Source organism: Crocuta crocuta, unplaced genomic scaffold, assembly GCF_008692635.1.
Source record: "Crocuta crocuta isolate KB4526 unplaced genomic scaffold, BGI_CrCroc_1.0 scaffold95, whole genome shotgun sequence".
Taxonomy (NCBI): domain Eukaryota; kingdom Metazoa; phylum Chordata; class Mammalia; order Carnivora; family Hyaenidae; genus Crocuta; species Crocuta crocuta.
In genome coordinates this window covers 811,634-839,147 of record NW_027530971.1, presented here as the reverse complement: position 1 = coordinate 839,147, position 27,514 = coordinate 811,634, and the positions used below count along the sequence as shown (strand labels likewise).

The 27,514-nt window shown below is 35.7% G+C and overlaps 1 protein-coding gene across 3 annotated transcripts in view; it reads right to left on the bottom strand.

The window, feature by feature from the left end:
* Positions 1-1,357: 1,357 nt before the first annotated feature.
* FSD1L (fibronectin type III and SPRY domain containing 1 like) overlaps positions 1,358-27,514 on the bottom strand; it is a 65,023-nt gene continuing 38,866 nt past the window's right edge. The window contains exons 6-13 of one of the 3 annotated variants that reach the window (XM_077769826.1): positions 27,122-27,243; positions 23,090-23,299; positions 21,300-21,398; positions 15,993-16,122; positions 11,469-11,569; positions 10,773-11,024; positions 8,715-8,803; positions 1,358-2,070 (exon numbers count right to left, since the gene is read on the bottom strand). In XM_077769826.1, coding sequence (XP_077625952.1) covers positions 1,948-2,070; positions 8,715-8,803; positions 10,773-11,024; positions 11,469-11,569; positions 15,993-16,122; positions 21,300-21,398; positions 23,090-23,299; positions 27,122-27,243 — 1,126 coding nt within the window. In that variant the 3' untranslated portion in view covers positions 1,358-1,947. Of the gene's footprint in view, positions 2,071-8,714; positions 8,804-9,793; positions 9,855-10,260; positions 10,349-10,772; positions 11,025-11,468; positions 11,570-15,992; positions 16,123-21,299; positions 21,399-23,089; positions 23,300-27,121; positions 27,244-27,514 lie in introns of those variants that run through there. The other 2 variants (XR_013336448.1, XM_077769827.1) reach the window with 2 other exon arrangements.

Below are 27,514 nucleotides of genomic sequence, written 5' to 3'. Positions count from 1 at the left end.
TTTATACAAGAACTTCTGGCTTTTTCTGTGTCATTTTTGCTAAAATATACATGTGTAACTTCACATAAAGTAGTTCTACCACTAAATTACTGCTTTCAGATGTAACTCTATGAAAGAGAATTATAACTTCCTGTTTCCTTAGGTCCTGGAATAACACCACTGTAGGGAACAGAACAGACAAAAAAATTTTTTCAAAACCTCTAGGAAGAACAAAAACCAAAATTATAGTTAGAGAATCAAAAGGATATCGATTGGCATACTTCATTCTCTCAACTGCCTTACAGTCTTTAAAAACTACCAATATGTCATGACACAATGGTGCAGATATAAATGTCCTCTGGAAAAATAATACCAAGTTCAAATAAAATTCCTCATCTAGGTCTGGTTTTATCAAAAAAAAAAAAATCTCATATCAGTAAGCAGTAAACTTTAAGAGAGAATGAGCTATTCCTATTCCACAGGTCTTTCTGTAGAAGGCAGCTCAGATGTAAGCAGCAATAGTCCCTTCTTGACAGAAGGTTGTCATAGCATAATACACTTAAAATAAGAATGAAAAAACGTCAACATGAGAAAGTAAAATTCAGAGACCACCTAAAATGCTCAAGGAATCTTAAATACTGTAATCATAACTTTCAGTTTGGCTCAAAGAACTTGTATTAAAATTTTTAACCAAGTTTTAGAAAATAGGTATGTTCGACTCAATAACCATGGGTTTTACTCATTGTTCAACATATTTTCCCTAAGGTTGGGAAAGATTATTCTATCATGATTTTTGGAAGAATTATACCCCTTTAGAAAGCAAATATGAAAAATAACCTCTGAATAATTATGTTTGAAAAACTCATGTGGCAAATAAGTCAGAGATATGTAGACATTTTTCAAAACACTTGTTTAAACCATTCCATACCTTATTAAAAATCAGACATAAATGACCTCAGTAGTTTTAGGCATCTCCCTTTATAATGTATCTTCTTAGATAAAACTTAAATGGTGTAGGTTTTTCTACCTTTTTTTTAACTTTAATAAAATTTCATTCCTACTGGAAATATTAAAAATCAATATAATTATCAATTATTACCAAATTCAAGTGGGAATTTTACCAAGACAACTATTAAAGGTAGTAATAAACCCAACAATAAAATCAGAAAATAGAAAGCTTTAAATAATCTTATCCATCATCCAAAATGATGGAATGAAAAGAAGTCTAATTAAACAAGGCAACATATAAAGGATATCCCTTTGCCACTGTTAGTGCAGCAGGTAAAACAAACAAAATGAAAAAAAAAACCCCACTAATGTATGAGTGATTTTAAGCTAAACTCTTCCTATCCACTCTATTTTGAGTTTTAACTCAAGAGAAATATCACAGCATTTGGAAAAGAGAAAATGATAAACCACCTAGTCAATAAAACAAAAGAGGATAATTTAGCAAAACTCAACTTCTTTACAAAAGAACAATTAAGGAAAATTTCTAGCATCTCCAACCAATGATTTCAGTTTTTAGAAAACCTTAGAAGACTGTATATTCTTAAAGCTTCAGTATAAGAACCTAATAATAGGTAGTGATGAGATAAAGATAAAGTATAAGGGAAAGAAGACAAGATTTAAATGCTTTCTTTCAGATCCTGGGGCTACATACTAACTAAACATATTAGAAGAGCCAAAGTAATCCAAGAAAATGAGTTTCTATGTAACTATTTAAACACTGCCTTTTTTCCCATTTGCTCTTCAAAACATCAGTTTCTTGCTCAGTTATCTGCTTGCTTGATGTTACTGCACAGTAGGTTCCCATGAGTACTTGGTACTAGATGCTTAATGCTAACACATTCCAGGCCTTAAAGCAGAAGGTAGCAAACTTGATTTCCACCACTTGTAAATTTCTGTGATTAGTAACTGCACAGAAAAGGCCACCCAGTCAAAGGGAGTGAAACATATTCTGAGTGAGCATTACTGAGTAACATTGTTTAGGCTGCTAGCTGAACCCGTCATTCCATTTTCACTTTTCTGAAGTGTTCTCACAGCACTTGGAACCTGCATCCCAGTATTCAAAGAAAGTCCACCACACCAAACCTAAAAAAAAGACAAAAACAAAGTTTTAGTTAGATTTCAAATCAAATTAGAACTGAGGTGATCCTTAAAGTCCCATTTGAAAGGCAAAATGCCACATATGTGAACATCAACAAGTTCCAAACTGATAACCTTCATATTTGAACTGATAAGAAGTGAAAAAGGAAGGCTAACTCAAGAGTCTTTGAGAACCAGAGGCCAGAGGAAGTCTTTGTGGTAGCAGAGCCCACTGGAATTGCACACAAGAGAGGGAACTAAAGGCTGCAGAAATTTAGAGATTAAATTTTTAGGATTAATAGGCAAAAAACATCGGCTATTACTACTGATGCTAACCTTCACAACCAAGAGAAGTGCACAAAGAGCCAACTTTCTTACCCCAGTTAGTGCTTTAGGTTGTGATAAGGTGTGGCCTGAGACTATAGGAATCCAACACTCCAGTGTTAACAGAGTAAAATCCATTATTTTCTTCCCTAACTTGTTAAGAATATGAACTCTTTTGTTAATTCTTTAAGAACTTCTAAGAAAAATGCAAATGGTAATATCCAGATATCCTGTAGGCAAAACAAGACCCATAAAAGAAAAAAATTGGACAAACAGGATTTCATTAAAAGGAAAAACTTCTCGGGGCGCCTGGGTGGCTTAGTCGGTTAAGCGTCCGACTTTCGCTTAGGTCATGATCTCGCTGTTCGTGGGTTCGAGCCCCGCGTCGGGCTCTGTGCTGACTGCCAGCTTGGAGCCTGGAGCCTGTTTCAGAGTCTGTGACTCTCTCTCTCTCTCTCTCTGACCCTCCCCTGCTCACACTGTCTCTATCTCTCTCCTAGAAATAAAGCATTAAAAAAAAATTAAAAAAAAAAAAAAGGAAAAACTTCTCTTCAAAATGTTGAGAAAATGAGAAAAGTCACAAACTAGGAAAAAGTATTTCCAAAACAGTTATTTGATTAGGATCCATATCCAGCATACATAAAGAAACCTTAAAACTCATTAATGAGAAAACAAGTACCCCAATAAAAAATGAACAAACAATAAATACTTCATCAAAGAAATTATAAAAACGGAAAATAAGCACATGAAAAGATCCTCAACATCATTTGTCCTTAGGAAAATGAAAGTTAAAACCAGAATGAAATACCATCACATGCCTATTAAAATTGCTGAACAGGGGCGCCTGGGTGGCTCAGTCGGTTAAGCGTCCAACTTCGACTCAGGTCATGATCTCACGGTTTGTGGGTTCGAGCCCCGCGTCAGGCTCTGTACTGACTGCCAGCTCAGAGCCTGGAGCCTGTTTCAGATTCTGTGTCTCCCTCTCTCTCTGACCCTCCCCTGCTCACACTGTTTCTCTCTCTCTCTCTCTCTCAGAAATAAATAAAACATTAAAAAAATTGCTGAACAAAAAAATCTGACAATATTAAATAATGGCAAGGATGTTGTAAACTCTCATATATTGCTAGTAGGAATGCAAAAATCACAATACAAGAAACAACAGGTCTTGGTGAAGATGTGGAGAAAAGGGTATCCCTCTTGCACTGCTGGTGGGAATGCAAACTGGTACAGTCTCTCTGGAGAACAGTATGAAGTTCCTCAAAAAAACTAAAAATGTAACTACCCTACCATCCAGCAATTGTACTACTAAGTATTTACACAAAAGACACAAAAATACAGATTCAAAGGGTTACAAGCACCCCAATGTTTATAGGAGAATTATCAACAACAGCCAAACTATGGAAAGAGCCAAAATGTTCATCTACTGATTAAGGGATAAAGATGTGGTGTGTGTGTACAACACACACACACACACACACATGCACACACGCATATGCACACGCACATGGAATATTAATAAAAAAAGAATGAAATCTTGGGGTGCCTGGGTGGCTCAATCAGTTAAGTGTCTAACTCTTCACTTTGGCTCAGATCATGATCTCACACTTCAGGCTCTGCACTAGCACGGAGCCTGTTTGGGGTTCTCTCTTTCCCCTCTCTCTCTGCCCCTCCCTTGCTCACACTCTCAAAATAAATAAACTTTTTTTTTTTTAAATATTTTTATTTATTTCTAGGAGAGAGAGAAGAGACAGCGTGAGCAGGGGGAGGGTCAGAGAGAGAGTGAGACACAGGCTCCGAAACAGGATCCAGGCTCCGAACTGGCAGTCAGCACAGAGCCCGACGCGGGGCTCGAACCCAAAAACCGCGAGATCATGACCCAAGCGAAAGCCGGACGCTTAACCGACTAAGCCACCCAGATGCCCCTAAACTTTTTTAAAAAATGAAAAAGAATGAAACCTTGCCATTTACAATGACCTGGAGGAGCTAGAATGTATTACACTAAGCAAAATAAGTCCAAGAAAGGCAAATACCATATGATTTCCCTCATACATGGAATCTATTTCTTTATTTACTTTGAGAGAGAGAGCATGAGCAGGGGGTGAGCAGAGGAAGAGGGAGAGAGAGAGTCCTAGGCAGATTCCATGCTCAGTGTGGAGCCTGATGCAGGGCTTGATCTCATGACCCCATGATGGTGAGATCATGACCTGAAACAAAATCAAGAGTCAGCACTTAACTGACTAAGCCACCCAGGTGCCCCACACATATGTGGAATAAAGAAACAAAACAGATGAACATAGNACCGCGAGATCATGACCTAAGCGAAAGTCGGACGCTTAACCGACTAAGCCACCCAGGCGCCCCTAAACCACGAAAGACTCTTAATGATAAAGAATAAACTGCGGGTTAATGGAGGGAGGTGGGTAGAAGATGAGTTAGATGGGTGATGGGTGCATATTGTGTTGAGCACTGGGTGTTGTATTTAAGTGATGAGTCACTGAATTCTACTCCTGAAAACAATATTGCACTGTATGTTAACTAAAATTTAAATAAAAATTTTAAAAAAGGGAATGCAAAAGTCATACAGTCACTCTGGAAAACATTTTGGTAGCTTCCTACAAATTTAAACATACACTTAAAAAAATTTTTTTTATGTTTATTTTTGAGAGAGAAAGTGTGTCAGTGGGGACAGGCAGACAGAGAGGGAAACACAGAATTCAAAGCAGGCTCCAGGCTCTGAGCTGTCAGCACAAAGCCCAATGCAGGGCCCGAACCTACAAACTGTAAGATCATGACCTGAGCTGAAGTCAAATACATAACCTACTGAGCCACACAGATGCTCAATGTACACTTTCAAAGTGATCTAATAGTTCACTCCTAAGTATTTACCCAAGAAGAATGAAAACAAATATTCACACAAAAACCTATTTGCAAATATTTACAGTGCCTTTATTCATAATTGTCAAAAACCGGAAAGAACCCCAAGTCCTACAACTGACAAGTGGATGAATAATGTGTGCTACATACATAGCAATAAAACAGACACTCATCAGCAATAAAAAAGAAAGGACACAACTGCTAAACACAACACTGATGAATATCAAATGCATTATGCTGTAGAATCAAAAGTCTACATACCATATAATTCCTTTTCTGTAATATTCTGGAAAAGCAAAACTGTAGAGACTAAAACCTTGTTAGTGATTGCCAGGGCTGGGTGTGATCAGAAAGGTCCATTACAAAGGAAGATGAAGAACTCTTGTAGGGTGATAGAAATGTTCAATGTCTTGATTATGGTAGTGTTACACAACTGTATGCATTTGTCAAATCCCACAGAACTGTACACTACTATGAATTATCCTTAATAAACTTGCTTTTAAAAAGAAAACTAGGGGTGCCTGGGTGGCTCAGTTGGTTAAACGTCTGACTTCAGCTCAGGTCATGATCTCAGGGTTCATGAATTCAAGCCTCATGTTGGGCTCTGTGCTGACAGCTCAGACCTGGAGCCTACTTTCAATTCTCTGTCTCCTTATCTCTCTCTCTCTGCCCCTCTCCTGCTCACGTTCTGTCTCTCTCAAAAGTAAATAAACATTAAAAAGTTATTTTTAAATAAAACTAATCTTGTACACAAAAAGTTTAATAATCACTTTCCTAGTTAATAAAGGCTTCAATGAAAGGAAAAAATAATTTCAACCAATTTGAAAATATATTTCCTAAAGCATCTTACAACATTTACTAATGTAGTTAGTGTTTAATTATTTGGAATGAAAATCAATAAGCTCACTACTTATCTACTTGAGATAAACTCAAATTTAACATGATATCCAACCCTCTGAGACATAAGAGATTATGAGATTATCACCTCACACCTGTCAGAATAGCTAAAAGTAACAACTCAGGAAACAACACAAAGTTAGTGAGGATGCAGAGAAAGGTGAACTCTTTTGCACTGCTAGTAGGAATGCAAACTAGGGTAGCCACTCTGCAAAACTGTATGGAAGTTACTCAGAAAATTAAAAATAGAACTACCCTATGACCCAGCAATTGCACTATTAGGTATTTATCCAAAGGATACAAAAATACTGATTCAAAGGGGCACATGCACCCCAATGTTATAGCAGCACTATCGACAATAGCCAAATTATGGAAAGAGCCCAAATATCCATCAATTGATGAGTGGATAAAGAAGATGTGGTATTTATACACAGAATGGTATATATTACTCAGTGATCAAAAAGAATGAAATCTTGCCACTTGCAACAACATGGATTGAACTAGAATGTATTCTGCTAAGCGAAATAAGTCACTCAGAGAAAGACAAATATCGTGATTTCATTCATATGTGGAAGTTTAAGAAACAGATGAACAAAGGGAAAGGGACAGAAAAAGAAGATAGAGGGAGGCACACCATAAGAGACACTTAAATACAAAGAACAAACTGAGGGTTGCTCAAGGGGTACTGGGTGGGGGGATGGACTAAATGGGTGATGGGCATCAAGGAGGGCACGTTAGGATGAGCACTGGGGTTTTTTATGTAAGCTATGGATCATTACCTTCTACTCCTGAAACCATATTGTTTGTTATGTTAACTAAGTTGGATTTAAATACAAGCAAAAAAGTTTTTAAAATAAATAAACCTGAAATTGAGTAGTCCTGAAATTCTATGTGTACAGACACATATATTTTGCCTACCACACAAAGACTGTTAATCTAATATTTTATAAAGACAACACTGCACTGCAACAGAAAAAAAGATGATCTTCTCAATAAATGGTCATGGAATAAGTGGATAGCTATTTAAGTTGAACCCAACATCATACCAAACAGCAATTCTACACTGTACTTCCATTGTAAATGCAGTCTATATCTAAAAGTACAAGGAAAAGCTTTTAGAAGAAAACAAGAATATTTTCATGACTTTGGAGGTGAAAAAAGATTTCTTAAAACACAAAAAGTGCTAACCATAAATTTTTAAATTGATAAATTGAGCAACATTAAAATTAACAACCTTTTTTTCATGCGAAAATACCAAGAGAGGGAAAAGGAAAGCCAGAGTAAAAAAGAAATTTGCAATACATATATCTGGCAAAAGAGTCACGCTACTTAAAGAACTCCAAATCAATCAGTAAGAAGTAGGAAGAAGACACAATAGAAATACAGGCAAAAGACTTGAGCAACTATTTCACAAGAGTGTACCTAAATTGCCAATAAACAAAAAAAAAAAGGTTCAACAGCATGAAAATCCACAATTCAATATATCATACCCACTAGAAGAACTAAAACTTAAAAAAGATACTACCAAGTGTTGATAAAGATATACTGGTAGCAATAAAATAGTATAACCAACAACTTTGAAAAACCCTGCCCCTACTAGAGTTGATTACACATACACCATACTATCCAGCAACTCCAACCTTAGTTATATACCCAATGGAAATATATACATAATTTGCCAAAAGGCACAAACAAGAATATTCATAACTATTCTAGTTGTAAATGTCCCTAAGGGGAAACCACGCAAGAATCCAACTAAATTAGAATGGATATATAAATGATGAAATAGTCATATAATGGAAAACTATACATATAAATATAAAACTATATGAGAATGAGTGAAGTACTACCACACAGAACAGCATGGATAAATCCCACAAACACAGTGCTAAACCAAAAAGATACTGTATACAAAGTTGAAAGGGAGGCAAAATGAATTAATGGTATTAAAACTCAAGATGGTAACCATTTTGCAGGTGGGCCAGTAGAGGCTATAAATGGGCACAAAGAGGTATAGGAGGCTCTGTTAAGGTTCTGCTTCTGCTCCTTCTTTTTTTTTTTTAATGTTTATTTAGTTTTGAGAGAGACAGAGACAGAGTGTGAGCAGGGTGAGGGGCCAAAAGAGAGAGGGAAACACAGAATCCAAAACAGGCTCCAGGCTCCGAGTTGTCAGCACAGAGCCTGAGGAGGGTCTCGAACTCACAATCCATGAGATCATGACCTGAGCCAAAGTCAGACACTTAACTGACTGAGCCACCCAGGTGCCCCATTAAGGTTCCACTTCTTGATCTAGATACTGATTACAAAAATGTGTGCAGTACTATGAAGATTCATCAAACTGCATTCTTAAGGTTTGCATACTTTTATGTAATAATATTTACTTCACTAAAATATACCAAAAATATACACACAATCACAGATTTGGGAGAGGTAGATTAGGGAAAGAGGAAAGAATATGAAGAAAAAATAAGATATTCAGTTTCCCCAAATATAAAGAACACAGATTGTTCTCAATAAAGTTGCTTAACCAAGTAAAATACAAATTTGGTACTAACCATGAAACCAGGTAGTACTGGCTGTGTAAATTTTGTCTTAAAGGTATACAACAACTGTTTTGAGCTTGCATCATAGAAAGAAAGTTGACCTAAAAGGGAAGAAAAAGCCTAATTTATTATACAAAAACATTTAATTAAATCTAACACATCATCATGGGTAAAGTAATAACTAAATACAGGCTTTGGGACTTTTTTTGGTTACAAACTATAAGGACTGGACTTAGAAATTCTCACTTGAATATCAGTAGTACACATTCTGAAAGAAAAGGCCCAAATCTAGTTTTCTTTCCTGATTTTTCAAGATCTCTATAGTGCTTCCATAATCTTGCATTATTGTACTTATTCAACTATAGACTCTTTTATCAACTATAGACTTAATTTTGTTCCCTAGTTCAACAGGGTCATCTTCAAAAATTTATAAGTATTTTGATGACAGTAGAGAAGGTACTTATCAAATACCTAATTCAAAAAGCTTAAGCAAATTTTGCAAAGGATAAATATTAAGCTACTTTATAGATGATTTTAACAGAAATGTTAAAAAAACTTGGCCAAATCTATTAAGATGAAACCATAAGAGACTCTTAACTATAGAGAACAAATTTAGGGTTGATGGAGGGAGGGAGATGGGAGATGAGCTAAATGGGTGATGGGCATTAAGGAGGGCACTTGTTGGGATAAGCACTGGGTGCTATATGTCAATGATGAATCACTAAATTCTACTCCCAAAACCAATAGTACACTCTATGTTAATTGGAATTTAAATAAAAAATTGAAACAAGAACAAAAAATGAAACTTAAGGACAAATGTAATATTCTTGAGTTTAAACAACAAAAAACAATCCTAAACTGCCCAATATATGGGGGTGGGGGGTGGGGAAGACAATGTGATAGAATTCCATGAAAAAAGATCTAGTGGACTGGGTGGTTACAAATTCAATATACACCAACAACGCTAATAAGTCATAGTACTATAAACTGTTGCCAAATTACATACATGTCCTATAATTGTCTGCAGTTTCATGTTCTACTTTGAGAACCAGTCTTTAAGCGATAATGTTGACATAGTATACAACTCCATACTTTAATTTTGGAAAAATTAAACTGTAAGAGGAACGGCCAGTGATACAGAGAATGCATAGTCTGGAAAACCAGCACAAAAAGCAATGTTAGTAGTTTTTAAGCAAATAAGGATTATCATGTAAATGTGAATTAGGGAACATAATTCTGTGTTTCTTCAGATGACAATATTTAAGTATAGCAGTCTCAGAAGGTATCAGGAGAGGTGCGCCTGGGTGGCTCAGTCGGTTAAGCATCCAACTTTGGCTCAGGTCATGATCTCATGGTTCGTGGGTTCGAGCCCTGCGTTGGGCTCTGTGCTGACAGCTAGCTCAGAGCCTGGAGGCTGCTTCAGATTCTGTGTCTCCCTCTCTCTCTGACCCTCCTCTGCTCATGCTCTCTCTCTCTCTCATAAATAAGTAAAAAACATTTAAAAAAATTTTAAAAAGGTATCAAGAAACAAGTCAATTTAAGAAAAACTTTCTATTACCAAGTGCTACCCAATAATGAAATAAGCTATCTTCTGCAACAATAAACTTCACATTAAAAAGTTCTTCAAGCACAGGAGTGACAACCACCTGCAGAGATAACAGTAATAAGGATTTTAAACTGTGTGGTAGGTGGGTTGGGTATTTCTAAGGTCTGCTCTAACGTGAAAAATCTGACTTCACTACTCTTTCTTTACAGGTAATAAAATCAGGTCAGAAAGGAATAAAAATGGACAGAAAAAATTTTAATGCTTAAGACTAAAATTAACAAAATCATTCTTTCAGACCTATTAAGCATATTATAGACGAGTGCTTTTTTAAGGCTTCAAGCAAACATCACGCACCCGTCCAGTCAATTCCAGATCTGAAATTATGTTTGTGATAAAATCCTAGCAGGTCAAAACACCTTTAACAAAAATATTAATAAAAATTCTGTGTAGACGATTACCAATGAAAAGTACTGAAATATAAGCAACAATGACAAAATGACTTATGAGAAAATCAGTAAACTTACCCCCATCAAAATCACAAAATACACCTATTCTCTCAGGAACAGTAACATCCAAGGCTTTGACTTTATTATTATGCTTTGCTGCAAATGTGTTTTGCAGCCAGTTGTTGACATGGATACACCAACTAGTGTTGGTCTTTCCTAATTGGTCAAATTTCCCCAAAGTCTTATACGCTACTCCCACACTGTAGGATTTACAATCCTTCTGGGCCTTGACCTCCCAATAATGTTGTCCACTTTCAATAGCAGTGTCTCCTACAAAAGATAAGAAAGGTAAATTTGACTCTTACTTTTTCCTTACAAGTCACATAGATTTTTACCTCTCATCCCACAAAACGGCACAAAAAAATCTGATTCAGGAAAATAACCATATTAACACATAGACACTATAAGCCAAGTATTTGTTATAACTTTACTTGTATATTTACTGTTATTTTTTCTGATTTATAAAAAGCTTTAGAACTTTTCTTCCTATCTCTTCAAAAGATACACATATACACAGAGCACTATGTAAAATGAAATAAAGTTTTAAATCAATAGACAATTTGAAACCCGCCAAAAGTAATTAGGCTTCAAGACGGTGAAACTCTGGCAAATATTCATTCAAAACAGGCCACTCCAGCTCTAAGTGGGTAGAAAGCCCAGCAGTGTGACTGTGATGCCTTTAATCTGACACAATGAAGACTATGTTTATCGTACCCAGCACTGTGTATGATTCCCCAGTGAAACGATCTCTGCTGCCTCTTACTGTTGGTGGCCTGGAGCCTATGGATGTCCGTTTGGGGGATGGTGTGCCACTTCTATATAAACAGGAAAAAAAGAAAAACAAATATTCTATGCTGTAAATGTCTCACAAACTAAAATTATAAATCATGAAACTGAAAAGTTTTAATTACGCTGGACAAATAGCACCATTTAATTTTATCTGAATTATTATTAAACAGAGCTGTCAATTAAAAACACTGAAATATAAGAAGTCATCAACACAAAGCAGGCTGAACACTAATATCATGCAGACAGAACAAAGCCTATACAAAGAACACACAGTTGAAATAAGAAACAATGCCAAAATGAGACAAATTAAAAGGAAAACGAACTGAGGGGAAAAAAACACTCAAAAAAAATAATGGATTATAGACCTTACATTTCTTGCAGCTAAATTTAAATTTTAAAATGGCAGAAATAGGCTTATTATAATAAAAACTAAATAACCTTTTCATAAGCACTAAGTATTTCTGTTCTGGATCTTTTCTTCTTAAAAAGAGAAATAGTAAATACCCACCCAAATCCATGCACAGGATAATATCAAGTATTATAAAGCATTTCTCCTACAAGATTCAACCTGATCTCCCCTTATATCAATTTATAGGATATGATAAATGAGACAGTACGAGGCCTTTCATTACACCTCAAAAACTCAAATCAAGACCCAAAGATGTTTAAAAATAACATTTCAATTATATTGAATCCCTGCATTTAAAACACAGAAAAGAAAACAAACTGTAACTTACCAGTAGTAAAGAAATAAAGGGAAAAGCATGGAGAAAAGACAAACAGGCATAAATATTAAGAGTGGCAGTTTAAATTTCAGAGGAAAGTTAAATAAGGAGAACTCTTCAATTGCAGCATTCTAGACTGCCAACCCTAAGTACATTTCTGCAAGAAATACAACAGCTATTACTGTCCGATGCCAAACACGATCCCTCCCACCTTACCCCTTTAAAGACACCTACGGAGCTCCACTGTGTAAATCAAGGCTCTTTGTTTACCTGCACTCTAGATTATTTTTTTACTAGCTTCTGAAATGATCTCTTTGCCACCTAATTCATCTTGTTCATTGTTACCACATAAACCTAAGTCTGATACTGCTACCTTAAAATCTTCAAGTACTTCCTTACTGCCTGCAAACAACTTAGCTTTGAGTTTCAGGTGCTTCTTGATTTGGTCCCAGTCTGCTTTTCTAGCCTTCTCACCCCTAGAAAGCACTATTTAGCTAAACGCAGCAGTGTGTTCCTTAAACTCAAGCAACCTGCTTCAGTGCCTTTCCTCTAGTTTATGCAAGCCCAAATGGCACGTGTTCTTCCACTTCCTTGAGAACCAGCCTGAATACTATTCCATTAATGAAGATCTTCCAGATCTTACCAGGCTAAATAACTCTCCTGAGGAATCCACCTCCAGGCCAAAATCCTATGTGTAATCTTTCAGGCTGAACCATAATTATAAAAGGCTTTAAGTGACAGGCCTGAGAGGGCTGCCTTTCCCAACCAGACTTGGTACATAGTTAGTTCACCAGTTTCTGAAGGAAGATGCAATTCTCCCCCACCCCAACCCAGTGCTCCTATGCATATCTGCATTCCTAGCTTAGGCACCTCTATTCAGAAACCCCCTTATGGGAGAGGGGATCTTCAGCTGAGACTTTTTCCGCTGCTTCTGAGTGGACCACCTTAAAGGGGTGGTGTGAGGTGGTGTAGTCTGAAGACACTTCTCTCCATTCAATCTCAATACTTTTCCACATCTAACCTTTCCTCCTCTCCTTCCTTCTTGGCTGCAGGTCCATAAAACAACAGGAAGAGCATTCTGTTTAGGGCTCTCTTGGCAGTGAGATGATCTTCCAGTAACTACCATCTGCAAACTGCTTTGATTTACCTGACCCTTACCAGTGCTATTCTGCTGGGAAAAACAGAACACTGAGGAGAGCTAGCTCCCTTTCCTTTGTGGCCTCTTGCTTATACTGTCATAGTAAGTGAATAAAGGCTTGATTGTTACTTTCAGTTTGGCTCTGTGTCTAATTGACCACTTTAACAAATGGGAGCTCAGGACATCTTTCTTCTCAAACTCCTTTCATCACACTTACCATTACAGACAATCTCTACCTTGTATTACTGTTATTTATATATATATAGATATCTCATATACAAAAGTTAGGGCAAATTTCTTAAAGACAGGAACAGTGTTCACCCCTGCAAACCCCACCACATCCAACTAACATCCACACTGCAACATCTTACAGTGAATAAATATTTCTGGAAAGAATAAATGTGCCTAACATTCCAGATGTACTCCACATGTAAAATACTCTTTAAAGGAGAGGAGGGAAAAAAAGGAGAGGAGAAAGAGAAGTAATATGATCTGAACTGCTAAATACAAACACTCTAAAAATCTCCAAGGAACCAAATGAAACTTCATACACTCTATTAAATCCAGCAACATTCTACAATTTATAATATCCCAACTCTGAAGTTACTTTCACTAATATGAACAAATAAACTAGAAAAAATAAAAGAAGATAATTTTGAAAAGGGAACACATTCTGGTTTCTGATAAAGATATGTGGTATCTTCTACTACCTCACGCTGGTCAGAGTGGCTAAAATGAACAAATCAGGAGACTCTAGATACTGGTGAGGATGTGGAGAAAAGCACCCTCCTACACTGTTGGTGGGAACGTAAACTGGTGCAGCCCGTCTGGAAAACAGTGTGGAGGTTCCTCAAAAAATTAACAATAGAACTCCCCTATGACACAGCAATAGCACTGCTAGGAGTTTACCCAAGGGATACAGGAGTGCTGATGCATAGGAGCACATGTACCCCAATGTTCATAGCAGCACTCTCAACAGTAGCCAAATCATGGAAAGAGCCTAAGTGTCCATCAACGGACGAATGGATCAAGAAGATGCGGTTTATCTATAAAATGGAATACTACACGGCAATGAGAAAGAATGAAACTGGCCATTTGTAGCAGCATGGATGGAACCTGAGGGTGCTATGCTGAGCAAAATGAGTCAGGCAGAGAAGGACAGATACCATATGTTTGCACGTATAGGAGGATTAGGAGAAACTTAATGGAGGATCATGGGGCAGGAGAAGGGGGAAAAATAGTTGGGGAGAGGGAGGGAGGCAAACCATGAGAGACTCTTGAATACTGAGAACAAACTGAGGGCTGATGGGGGCGGGAAGGGAAGGGGGGTTAGAGGCATGGAGGAGAGCACTTGTTGGAATGAGCACTGGGTGTTATATGGAATCCAACTTGACAATAAACTATGAAAGAAAAAAAAGAGAAAAAAAGATATGTGGTATCTTCAGATTAGTACATTATTAACCATGCAGTTTGAACTGATTCATCTTTCTGGGCATTGTCTTTATAACTTCAGTAATGACCTTTATTTCTTATCCTCAATGCTTTTGAAACTACATAATTACTATACAATATAGAACACTTCAAACCTGCTTGTGTCAAATACAAATAAAAGCAAAGCTGTAATGTTAGATGTACTGAATATAGCACAAGAAAGATGCCAGGTATAAGTAAATGCAGGAAAAATCAGATGAGGGAAAATAACTCAAGAAAGACTTTAAAAGCAGAGCTTATTGTTTTGTTACCATATACAGTATAATCCAAACAGTATGCTGCATACTACAGTGCTGTAAATTCAAAACATAAGCTACCAATACAGACAATCTACACAGAGCAGTACTTTATCTATGAAGGCTGCTGCAAAGGCTTCTGTTTATTGGTTAAAAGAAAAAATTATTCAGCCAAGCTAGATATACTAAGTCCTAGAACCAGACACACATAGATCATCACCTTGTATGTTTCTTCAGTGAAGTAACATGGACACTGTTAGATAAAAATAGGCAACTGTTAAGAGACTGCTTTACAACTTAAATTTAAAATTAGATCAAAAGCCTGCTAAGAAAAATTTTTTTGATTCACTGTTGTAACTTCCAGTGATATTACTTTATTTCAGTTTAAGCAAAATTTTCCTCTGTTAAAAAAGGCATATTTTGAGACTGTCTAAATAAGACTGACAACAAAAAGTCCCAAGCCTTCGTCTTTGGTTTATAGATTGCTAATCAGGAGCAAGACAATGGGGTTGTACATGCTAAAAGTTGTCATTTAATGCAGACCTTCATGTAACACAGGTGACCTATAAGTCTAAAATTCAGGGACTTCTCTCTTAAGCAGTTCAAGTTATGTAGACACAACTTAAAGGAAATGGAATACTGAAATAAAATGTGTTAAAAGAAAATTAGAGAAGAAAGTAATGAAAAAATGTTATACCAAATTCAAGTATCAATAAACAGTATTATATTCTTCACTTTGATGTTACTAACATATCACAAATTATACTGATATACAGAATAAGAATTTCATCATAAGTTATTATCAAGTAAGAATCAATGTACAAGTATGAGCCCACATAACATTAAAAACCTAGCTTACCTGCCCTTATTCTCTTTTCCTTTCATTTTACTTTCTTGGCCTTTTCCTCCTGTAGGATCCCACTCTACACAGGTATCTTCAACTCTCAGGTTCAAATGGGATGATGAGTTATCCAAATTGAAGTTTAGTGCTATCCAAAAAAAATTTCAATTTTTTAAAAATATAGAACATCTTCACGTTCTGAAGCACAACTATCATCACATTATTTTCCTTAGTTTATTCAACACTGTAGATAGAGAATAAAGTTCAAACTCCTAATGCTGACATTTAAAGTCCCCAAAGATAAGGCTGTAATTTACTAACTCCTCTTTTACTTCCCATCATCGTTCTCTATATATCCTATAACTCGAACCAAATACAATGTACTTGTATGACCTCTGGTGTTTCTGCTATTCCTTCTGCTAGAATCTCCATCAGCACATAATAATCTCAACTTTCTGTTATCAGAGTATCAGTTGATTATCAGTTGACTGTTATGACTAAATAGGAAGAGCAGTCGGTAGAATTGAGGATGAAGAAAAAGTGATGTGGTGTAAAAAATTTACAGCTTGGCACAAATACATTTTCTCTGATGCTCTAACACTCAATAGTTTCATATTTAAACTCTCAGCAGTTTTGAATTAAAAAGCACAGAGCGGGGTGCCTGGGTGGCTCAGTTGGTTAAGCGTCTGCCTCAGCTCAGGTCAAGATCTCACGGGTTCATGAGGTTTGAGGTGACAGCTCAGAGCCTGGGGCCTGCTTCAGATTCTGTATCTCCTTCTCTCTCTGCCCCTCCCCGATTTGCACTCTCTCTCTCTCTTTCTAGAAAATAAATAAACATTAAAAAAAAAAAAAAAAAGGCACAGAGAAACAGGCACAGAAGCAAGGAAACCAACCCAGGTGACAGAGCCAGAGATGACTTACATGGCAAAGAGATGGGGAAAAGACTACTTAAATGAATACAAATCAAAATACACGAAAACAGTCATGGGGGGAAAAAGGAACAGCATAAGGAATATAGTCACTTGGACTGGAATAGCATTATATGGTGACAGATAGTAGCTATACTTGGGGGAACCACAGAGAGGTTGAATCACTATGTTGTACCCTTGAAACTCATGTAACATTGTGCCAACTGTACTCAAATTTAAAAAATAATTTTAAAAAATGAAACAAAACTATGTTTTGCAAACTATTTGGTATTTTGGGGAACTATCTATCCTACTCAGAAAACTTACTCAGAATTGCTAGTTTAGTAGATCAGTGTAACAAGGTATTACCTTCTCTCTTTGGAAATAGATGGTAAATCATTAAAATGTATGGATTAAGCTGAGTAATGAAGAACTCCTCATATTCTAAAATACAATTCCTAGAACCTCTGCCTTAAGCAAGGTATCATCTACTACATAGTTACCAAATAATCTGCTTCTCTGAGTTCTATTTTCCTTCAAAAGTTAAATTTCTTGGGGCACCTAGATGGCTCAGTCAGTTAAGTGTCCGACTTCAGCTCGGATCATGATCTCACAGTTTGTGGGTTCGAGCCCCACGTTGGGGTCTGTGCTGAACGCTTGCTCAGAGCCTGGAGCCTGTTTCGGATTCTGTGTCTCCTTCTCTCTCTGCCCCTCCCCCGCTCACACTGTGTCTCACTCTGTCTCTCAAAAATAAAGAAATGTAAAAAAAATTTTTTTTATTTTTAAAAGTTCAAATTTCTGGTAATTACTCACTGAAGTGGATATTTCCTTTACAACCCCATTTCACTTAAGGATATTACTTGATTTAGCCAAAGCTTCAATGTGTCTGTGTGAAATATGCATCATCAAATAACAAAGTATTCATATAAAGAGCCTAATGTTACCCTGTAAATTAAATTTTTTTCCTTCACTGTTCTGTAAAGTGTACTTCATTTTCAGCTATGCATCTGACCCATTGTTCATTGTCTTTATTTATAAAATAACATTGTAAATACAAATTTACTGACCATACTGCTTCTAGTATGTCATACTATATAAGTTATTAGCTTTTCAAAATTTTCATGTAAACAGAAACGAACTTACAGAAATAAATACAGTCTTTCAGTAAAAATTAATACAAAATTCCTTAACAAGCAGGTTACTAAAAAAGAACCTAATAGTTACCTCATAGGTAAGTTACTAAAAAGTTAGGATTAAGCAAACTTGAGATCCTATACCAAGAATGAAATGCCTCACGAAAACAAGGTTGGGCTGTGGAGTCTGGGTGCCTCAGTTAGTTAAGCATCTGACTCCTGATTTCAGCTCACATTATGATCTCATGGCCACATTGGCCTCCATGCTGACTGTGCAGAGCCTGCTTGGAATTCTCTCTCTCTCTCTCTCTCTCTCTCTGCCCCTCCTCCACATGTTCAATGTACTCTCAAAAAATAAATAAACTAAAAAAAAAAAAAAAAAAAAAAGAATGAGAGAAAATGGAATCATATCAAGATTTTATTTTTAAGTAATCTCTGTACTCAACACGGAGCTCAAAANTTGGGGCACCAGACTGGTTCTGTGAGAAGAGCATGAAGCTCGATCTTGGGGGTCATGAGTTTAAACCTCATGTTGTGTGTAGGAAATACTAACCAAAAAAAAAAAAAATTTAATTTGAAAAAACAGGGTTAATTAACCTCTATATTAGCTATTAGGTAATACATGTGAGGGTACCTACTCTGGACAGAAGGAAAAAGTAAATTATAACTCTAAGGTGACATCAATTCTCAGCTACTTGTTAAAATCCTAAGGCTGTTAAAAAAGAAAAACAAGAAAAAAATCCTAAGGCTGTTCCCTAATGTTTAATATGATGAAGAAAGGTGGGGTCATGATAGCAAGAAAAGGTGTCCCCTCCAAGCCACCTAAGACTAGGCTTACTAAATACCACACAGCATGCAGACAGATAGGCATGAGCTTCCATCCCAGGGGTACAATCTTTAATCTCTCTCTCCCTTTTATGTTTTGTTTTGTTTTTTGTTTTGTTTTGGACACTATACCCTTTCTGGGACCTCAACGAAGTCATAGAGCCTCTCTAAGCTAACAGGGATGCTGTGTAGTTTAAAAGCAAAAAATATCAGTCCTCAAAAGTGAGGTCTTAAACATCAGTGCTGCCTCTCATATCATCTCTATAATAGAACTAGGAATTAGTTTCCGTATCTTTAAATGTTTAAGAAACCAAAGTACCAAAAAACCAAAGTACCATTATGTTTCATGTATTTGTATTGGTGGCTGCTTTCTTGGTACTCTAAAATTATATCATAGCCACTATCATTTGAAACTAGAGAGTAATTTGTGATTAGTATCTTATCATTTACCTTTACAAAGAAGGGATAAACCACATAAAAATCCTGTTAATAAGAACTTAGATTACTCATCATATGACAATTCCAATGGCAAGGAACAGTGCTACATACATTGGAGACAGACATTAATAATGTTCACTATTTCCCATATCAAGCACCATTAAAGAGGCAAGATATCAAATTCTGGTAGGCTTCAACTATTTAATTTCCATCTCTCTCCCTTTTCCTCCAGTTCTCTGTTCCATACCTGTATTTCGACGGTTGGTCAAAAAGCATTACAGCAAGCCAAAAAAAAAAAAAAAAATTAGTAAGCAATTGTTCAACATGTCATTTTTTAAGATCTGCACTTTTCCTCTGGAGCTCTTGCCTCATTAGTTACCTCTCCAGGGGGATGGAACAGCCCTTGGAGAAGCTGTGACCTGTCGCCATTTAAGAGACTAATTGTGTTCTGGGTCTCCCTGAAGGTCAGAATTAAATGTTTAGTGGGCCTCAGGGTTGAGTGGGGTCCCCACCCCAGGGGGTTTACCCCACAGTTAGAACTCCTGAAAAGACTAAAATCAACTCTACAAACACTAAGACCAAGAATTTGACTGCTAAGATCCAGACACTGCCAACTGGACCAGCCAGCCCAGCTCCAAGGAAACTTAAAGCCAGCTATTCATTCTCCTGAATCTGTAGACTTTGCATAGAAATGTACAGGTCCAAGTCTGGTGACTAAATATAAAGGGTAAAGGAGAAGGAACAAAAGAAATAAAAAGATACAATACTCCTGAGGGAGAATAATAGTAATAATGCAGTTTTACCTGACAAGGGCTCAAACAGTTCAAGTTATGTATAAAATATAAAAGATAATGTACCTATAACTATACTTCAAAATGGTTCAAATCTCTAAAGAAATCACAGTCACATCTCAGTAACAAATAATTCAAAGTAACCATTTCTTGGCTAAGTTATCTATAATTATTCAATAAAAACATTTGCTAATCCAAAAAAAAAATTACTCAGTTTAGGGAGTTTTTTTTACCTTTGTGATGCAAACACTTTCTTTTGAATTTGTCCTGTATAATAACTTACAGGCCTCATATTTTGTTTTATTCTGATATAATATTTTCATATCACTTTGAAATCGTATCAAACTCTGGCATGCAAACCTATTCAAATGCTATATGAACTAAAGGTCAGTGGAACACTTGAAGGCCCAAGTACCTCAACAGTGTGTAGAATCGGTTTCTTGAGGTAAATCTAGTCAATTATCATCTCACAACTGACAAGATCTCTAGCATTATGGCCTTCCAAATGGTAAACACTTCAAAAATCTTCCATGTTGAAATATGTTATTCTAGAGAGTTTTAACTAAATCCAAATTAGCTCCAGCCCCACAATAAGGGCTGGCACAGAATTCTTTACATCTTTCCAAGTTAGTTGTAGGGATTGTGGGCAAGTCATTTAACATATGTAAACTTTCTTCATCTGCAAAATGGGTATCAGTAATATTTAAACTACTGGTCTCCTAAGATGGTTTTAATGATCAAACAGAGAAGTGTGAGAGTGCTTTGTACACATTAATAAAACATACAAATGTTATTTTCTACAATAAAGTTTAAGAAAACAGAGAGTACCTGAACTAAACTGAAATGGTACTTCCCCATTATTGAGCCATAATCCATTCCCTGAGAAATCTGTGGGCAAATCTCATTGATGCCTATGTATTTATACTAGACTGCAGTTTATAAAGCGCCCCACCACAGAACACAATGTCATCATCTCAGTCTACTTTACCCATTTGAATACCATCATAAAAGAAGAACTAGTAGAAACTAATAGTATAGTCCTAATTTCCCCATCTTAAAATTCCTACTACTGAGAATTCCAAGTATGTATGTGCACACATGCACCATGGGGAAGAAATGCTACCATACATGAAATGTTTCCTGTCACAGTCTTGAATAACGTCAGATGTTAAGTTTTGTTTTATGCTGTGTAAATATCTACAATCTTACCTTTGGTCTCTACAATCTTACCTTTGGTCTCTAGAGTCACTGGATCAGAATACTCTCCAGCTACAGCTTTGTTACAAGCTCGTACTCTGAAATTCATATACTTTGAATCAAACTTTAAGCCTGAAAAAATTGAAAATATTTTTCAGATATGAAAATTAAAGGGATCTACTCCCAAAGTAGGAGTATGAACCTTCAAACAGACATATTCCCTCTTTAGAACTGTCTCTTTACTCCAGAAGAATATAAATTTATGTTAAAACAGTGGTAATGCCAAGAGGAATCATGATTTATTTCTTACTTGCTTCAAAAGAAATAAATAATACAGTTTAATCAATGTGTTTTTTTAAATCTAGTGATAAAAAGGTACTCTCAAGTTAAAAGTAATGTTTCATTCAATGAGAAATGCTATAATTTATTTTTTTAATTTTTAAAAATGTTTTATTTCTTTTTGAGAGCAACAGAGCATAAGCGGGGGAGGGGCCGAGAGAGAGGGAGACAAAGAATCTGAAGCAGGCTCCAGGCTCTGAGCAATCAGCACAGAGTCAGACGTGGAGCTCAAACTCACGAACTGTGAGATCATGATGTGAGTGGAAGTCGGACACTTAACCCCCACTGAGCCACCCAGGCGCCCCTACAATTTAAAATAACATTCAATTTCTGGAAAGAAGACAGCCTAAAGTATTTTAAAGAGAAAATGAATTTAAAGAGAAAGTAAAGCATAGGGATTAACAGTAAAACTCTGAAGTTAGTCAAGTCTAGATTAAAATCTCAATCCACAGGGTGCCTGGCTGGCTCAATCAGCAGAGCATGTGACTCTGGTTCTTGGGGTTCTAAATTCAAGCCCCACACTGGGTGTAGAGATTACTTTTAAAAAATAATAAAATCTTTAAAATCTCAGTTCAAAAATTACTAGCCAAGGGACCATCAACAACTAAGTTGACAGAACAAGTTTTTGTATCTGTAAAATAAAAATGATAAAACCAACCTCACAACTATAAAGATTAAATGGATGTACTATACTGATTAAATGAGATGTACTGTGTAACACACTTCAGCCCATCTCCTGACAAATGGTAAGTGCTCAATAATGGTTATGTTACTGCTAATGGCATAGCAAGTGTTGAACAACTCCAGAAATATCTGGCGATTCAAATACCCAAAGTCCCCTATACAAAGAGGCAACTTTTGAAAGAAAAGGCTAACACACAAATTTCTAATACCAAGTCACAGCTTCATAAGTATTACTGTGAAGATAATCATAAAAAGGTAAAAGCAACAGTATTTACAGAACCATTGAAATGCAGGGGTAGTGTATACACCTAAAAAACTGACAGCTTTTTTATTGTTAAAAAACCAAGGTTAAAATTAATGTTATTCTGAAATAGTTTCCAGAACACTCCTTCATGTTTGTTTTACATACATTATTTTATCAAAATGCAAGTATCAGGAAGTAACTAAAATGAAAGTTTTCTTAATATTTTAAGAGAAATTCACTTCTATAATGAATATAGAAAAAGCTTGGCTAAGAAACTTAATTTTATCTTTTAAAGTAACTCTAGGGGCACCTGGGTAGCATCCTACCCTTGATTCCATCTCAGGTTTGTGGGTTTGAGCCCCGCATCAGGCTCTCTGCTAACAGCATGGGGCCTGCTTGGGATTCCCTCTGCACCTATCTTGTGAGCTCATGAGTGCTCTCCTGCTCTCTCAAAAAGATAAATAAAACTTTTAAAAAATATTTAAAGTATCTCAAAATATTTTTCACAATTACATTTACTTTCTGAGAATGAAATTCATGAAATGCAGTCATATACCTGATAGTGTATATTCAGTACTCTTAATATTATCAATTATCTCCCAGCATCGCTCATCCTTTACACGTGGAAGTCCGTCAAAATTAGTTTTCCGATATTCCAGGATAAAATGATCAATTTTATTATCTTCTTCTGGCATTCTCCAAGCCACTGTTACAGAATTGTCAGCCACCAAACACTCTACAGGATCTATCTCTGGAGCTTTAGGAACTGACAGAAAAAAATAAAAAAGCAGGCTCATTTCTCAGTTATTACAGTACTAATCCAATATTCATGTTTGTCATTCAAACTGCTTTTTTCAAGTTACTTGTGAATGGTTCCATTGAATCAGGCTAAGAGAAAGGATACCCTATAAATGCAAAATAACTATTTTTCAAAGTTTCATTTAAAAATTCATGTTTCAAAGTCCTTTCACAGACGTATTCAAAGTTTATTAAAAACCTATTTGGCAAAAAGCAATTCAAACATGCTAAGGATAAAGAATCCACAATGACTTGTTACTTCTCAACACATATTTTTTAATCTGCTATTTCAAACAGCTGGAGAATAAAGATTAAATCACTATTGACAAAATAGATTAACTTGCCTTGAAACCAATGATTACAATAATTTAAGATATTTTCTATGCATTTTTAAAATCTTGTTTATAAAAGAATTGCAGGGATGCTTGGGTGGCTCAGTCAGTTAAGCACCTGACTTTGGCTCAGGTCACAATATTACGGTTCAGAGGTTCTAGCCTCATGTCGGGCTCTGTGCTGACAGCTCAGAGACTAGAGCCTGCTTCAGATTCTGTGTCTCCCTCTCCCTCTGCCCCTCCCCCACTGCTCTTTCTCTCTCAAAAATAAATAAACGTTAAAAAAATTTTAAAAAGGATTTTGATATAAATTTTAAATATTCAAGCCTAACTAATAAAAAAGGAGGAAGAGAGAGAGAAGTGGGACAACTGATCTCTGTTAATTATAGTCTCCAAAATTCAACTCTTTTATGTAACTGTACAATAAATATTTGGAATCTGATATATCTTATTAGTAAGACAAAAGAAAATCAAATAAGTATTTATCATCTGCCATTATGGTTAATTTCCTTCATCTGTTTTGTAGGGTTCTTGTCTCTATAATACATAACATGTTAATCTCTATTACTGGAACATAAGCTATATGGCAAAGACTACTAGTCATTGTCAAGAGAATAAACCACAGGCATTTATGAATTTAATATGCTCTGCACTGCCTAAATGTGAGGAAATGTAAAGGCCTATGGCATGTAGCAATCTCATAATTTTGCGGAGTCAAAAACCTGTAATTTTTGTAATCCAAGAGGCTGATATAAAGCAAGAATCATTTAGCTTGTAAGGAGGCCCAACTGACTCCTTACGATTTACATCTTAATTCAGCTGCCCTCACAGTAAGAATGTACTGGCAAGTAGATACTTCTTTCTTGTGAATAATGGCCCCCAAAAGAGAGCAAACTGCTCAGAGAGGCAAAAAATCCAAGACAGCGGTGATACATGGGAGGAGAAAGAAAATTTAGTTAATTTATGAGTGGTATGTCAAATTAAAGTTGACTTGGGTCTAATATGTGGAAAATTCATCCAAGACTCTATACAGAAGTAAGAAAAGCATTCATCAAATAAAGGATAAAACTTCATGGAAAGATGAAAGGTGGTACATTTGTAACATAAAATATTACTTAGGAAACGCAGAACTCTCTTTGGAAATGGGAATGCAGAGCAATTCACAGCAATTTCCATAAAGTAACAGTTAACTGGCAATAGTGTGGAAAGTGGATCAAGAATTTTACTAAGTTTTTCTCTGCACATAAATATAAAAGGACAAGTGGCATCAACATTGCCATAGACAATCTTTTCTCTGTAGCTCAGAGAGAATATAAATCCTTAAGTTTTGATGTGTAAAAAATAGCTTAGAGTAGAAGAAAATGACTGTAATTATTATCATTCATCATCATCACGTCCATTTTTGAGACTCAAGTAAGTCCACAACTCATGTTACTATACATACTACAATGTAGAGTTGACTTTTGTGGTGTTTATGGAATAGATTCTTAAGGGATGAGATATTTGTTTTTCTAATCTGATTCCACCTTATGAGTAATTTTTATGCTGTAGCAGAATAAAAAATTAGTGATATGAATTCATCTTTCATAAATTTTAATAACCTACATTTTTCCTTAGAGATGAAACTTCTCCACAAAATGATTTTTATTTTTTTATTATACCTCACAGTTTTAGACTGTCTTAACAGTTTGTCAAAAGAGGAAATCCTAACTGTGCATATAATCTACTTGGCTATACAGTACACATGGCCTTGGTCTGTTAAACCATTACAGAAAACCCAAGGAAAGGAATGGTGAGAAGATTGGGTTTTCGTAGTTTTTTTTTTTTAAAATAAAATAAAATACTCATGTGTACATTCACAATCCACCACTCTTGACTCTCCTTTTGAATTTAGAAGTAGCGTGTTGGGGCAACTGTGTGGCTCAGTCAGTTAAGTGTCTGACTTCGGCTCAGGTCATGATCTCATGATTTCTGAGTTCAAGCCCTACACCAGGCTTTGTGCTGACAGCTGAGAGCCTGGAGCCTGCTTCAGATTCTGTGTCTCCCTCTCTCTCTGCCCCTCCCCAACTCATGCTCGCTCTCTGTCAAAAATAAACATTAAAAAAATTTTTTAATTAAAAAAAGCGTGAATGACAACAGTAATTCTGAAAGGCCAATTTACACGTAGATATCCACTGACAAGTATACTTTCTTCCTCTATTCTACATCTATGGCTCCTTCTCTCATCTTTTGCTTCTATAAGCTTCCTTAGAACTTCTGACCTGTTCCACACAAGTTAATATAGTAAAACCTTGGTTTGCAAGCATAATTTATTCTGGAAACATGCTTGTAATTTAAAGCACTTGTAGATCAAGGAGAATTTCAAGACTCATTGGCTCAGCTGTGACATGTGACATTTGGTGTCATGTACTATTCGTATTGCAAGAGATCTCTCATTTATCAAGTTAAAATTTATTAGAAATCTTTGCTCATTTGCAGAACACTCGCAGAACAAGTTACTCACAATCCAAGGTTTTACTGTCATTTATGCTACCCTTATTAGTGTCATTATAGTTTCACGACTACTAATCTGTTTTTGCAATCATATTTTAAAGTCCCTGACCAAATATTGAGAGAATGGTTTTATACAATCAACACTCTCTAATCAAAAACAGCTAACCTCCAAAAAATAAAGGCCAGTTCTAACTAGAACCTGTAAGTAAAAAGCACCTGTAAGTAAGTAAAAAAGCACTTGTCCCTTCAATCTACCATGTCCAAACTGTTTTAGCTATCAGCCTAACACCATTACTTGATGTTAGCTAAAAAGAGAATACTAACCAAAAAGTCCTTAGCTGGCTCTCTCACACATGTGGAAAATAATTTGAGACTCTATTTCAAATGATTTTGGCTACTGAAACATCCTCGTATTAATATTTTAATAAGCCAATGTTAACATATTATTACCGGAAATAAAATTTCATCTGAGTCAACAACCACAACCATACTAGTAATGACAACAGTTAATATGCATTAAGTGTTTACTATGTGCCAGGTACTATTTTCAAGTGAGTTAGAGATTTCAATTCATTTAATCCTTACACAAACCCTAGAAGAATATCATCACATTTTAAAGATGAAAAAAAATGAAGCCAAGTTAAATAATTTGTTGAAGGTTCACAGTAAGTAAATAGCAGCCAGGATTTAAATCTATGTCTGGCCCTAAAACCCACTGTTAACCATCATGATATTATTGCTTCTCTCTGCCAAACTAGCAATAAAAGATACCCTCTGATAGATTCTCAAAACAAAATTTTTACTACCAGTGAAATAATTCTCTAAAAATAAAGACTAACAAATTTAATTATTCACTGATTAAAGAATTAAATTCACTGATTAAAAAATCCACACTATACTTCTTTAATATTTACATTTCAAAGTTCATTACCAAAAAACCACCTTACATATATGTACATACTTACCTGGCAAAAACTTTAAAGTTTGCAGCATCTGTCTTTCCTGAGAAAAATCCACCATTAAATGAGTCATGTTGTCACTGACCTTTGGTTTCAAAGAAAGGCGAAAGGCTGCAGCCATTGTTACTCTATGGTAAACAAAAATACACTTTTAAAAATAAAAGAATGGGGATTATACCATATTTAATTTATAAATGAAAAGACAATTTATTTCACTTTAGTGATTTCAGAAACTATAACAAAGGTAACAAAGCTAAAAAGAAATTTGTTCTTAGAGTTTTTGAAAATTAAATAAACTATAAAATGTTTTTAATTTTAAACATTCAAATATAACTTAAAGCAACTTTCCTCCAGACAGTTTTATAAAATTGCACATGAATAAAAATATCTGAAAGAAAA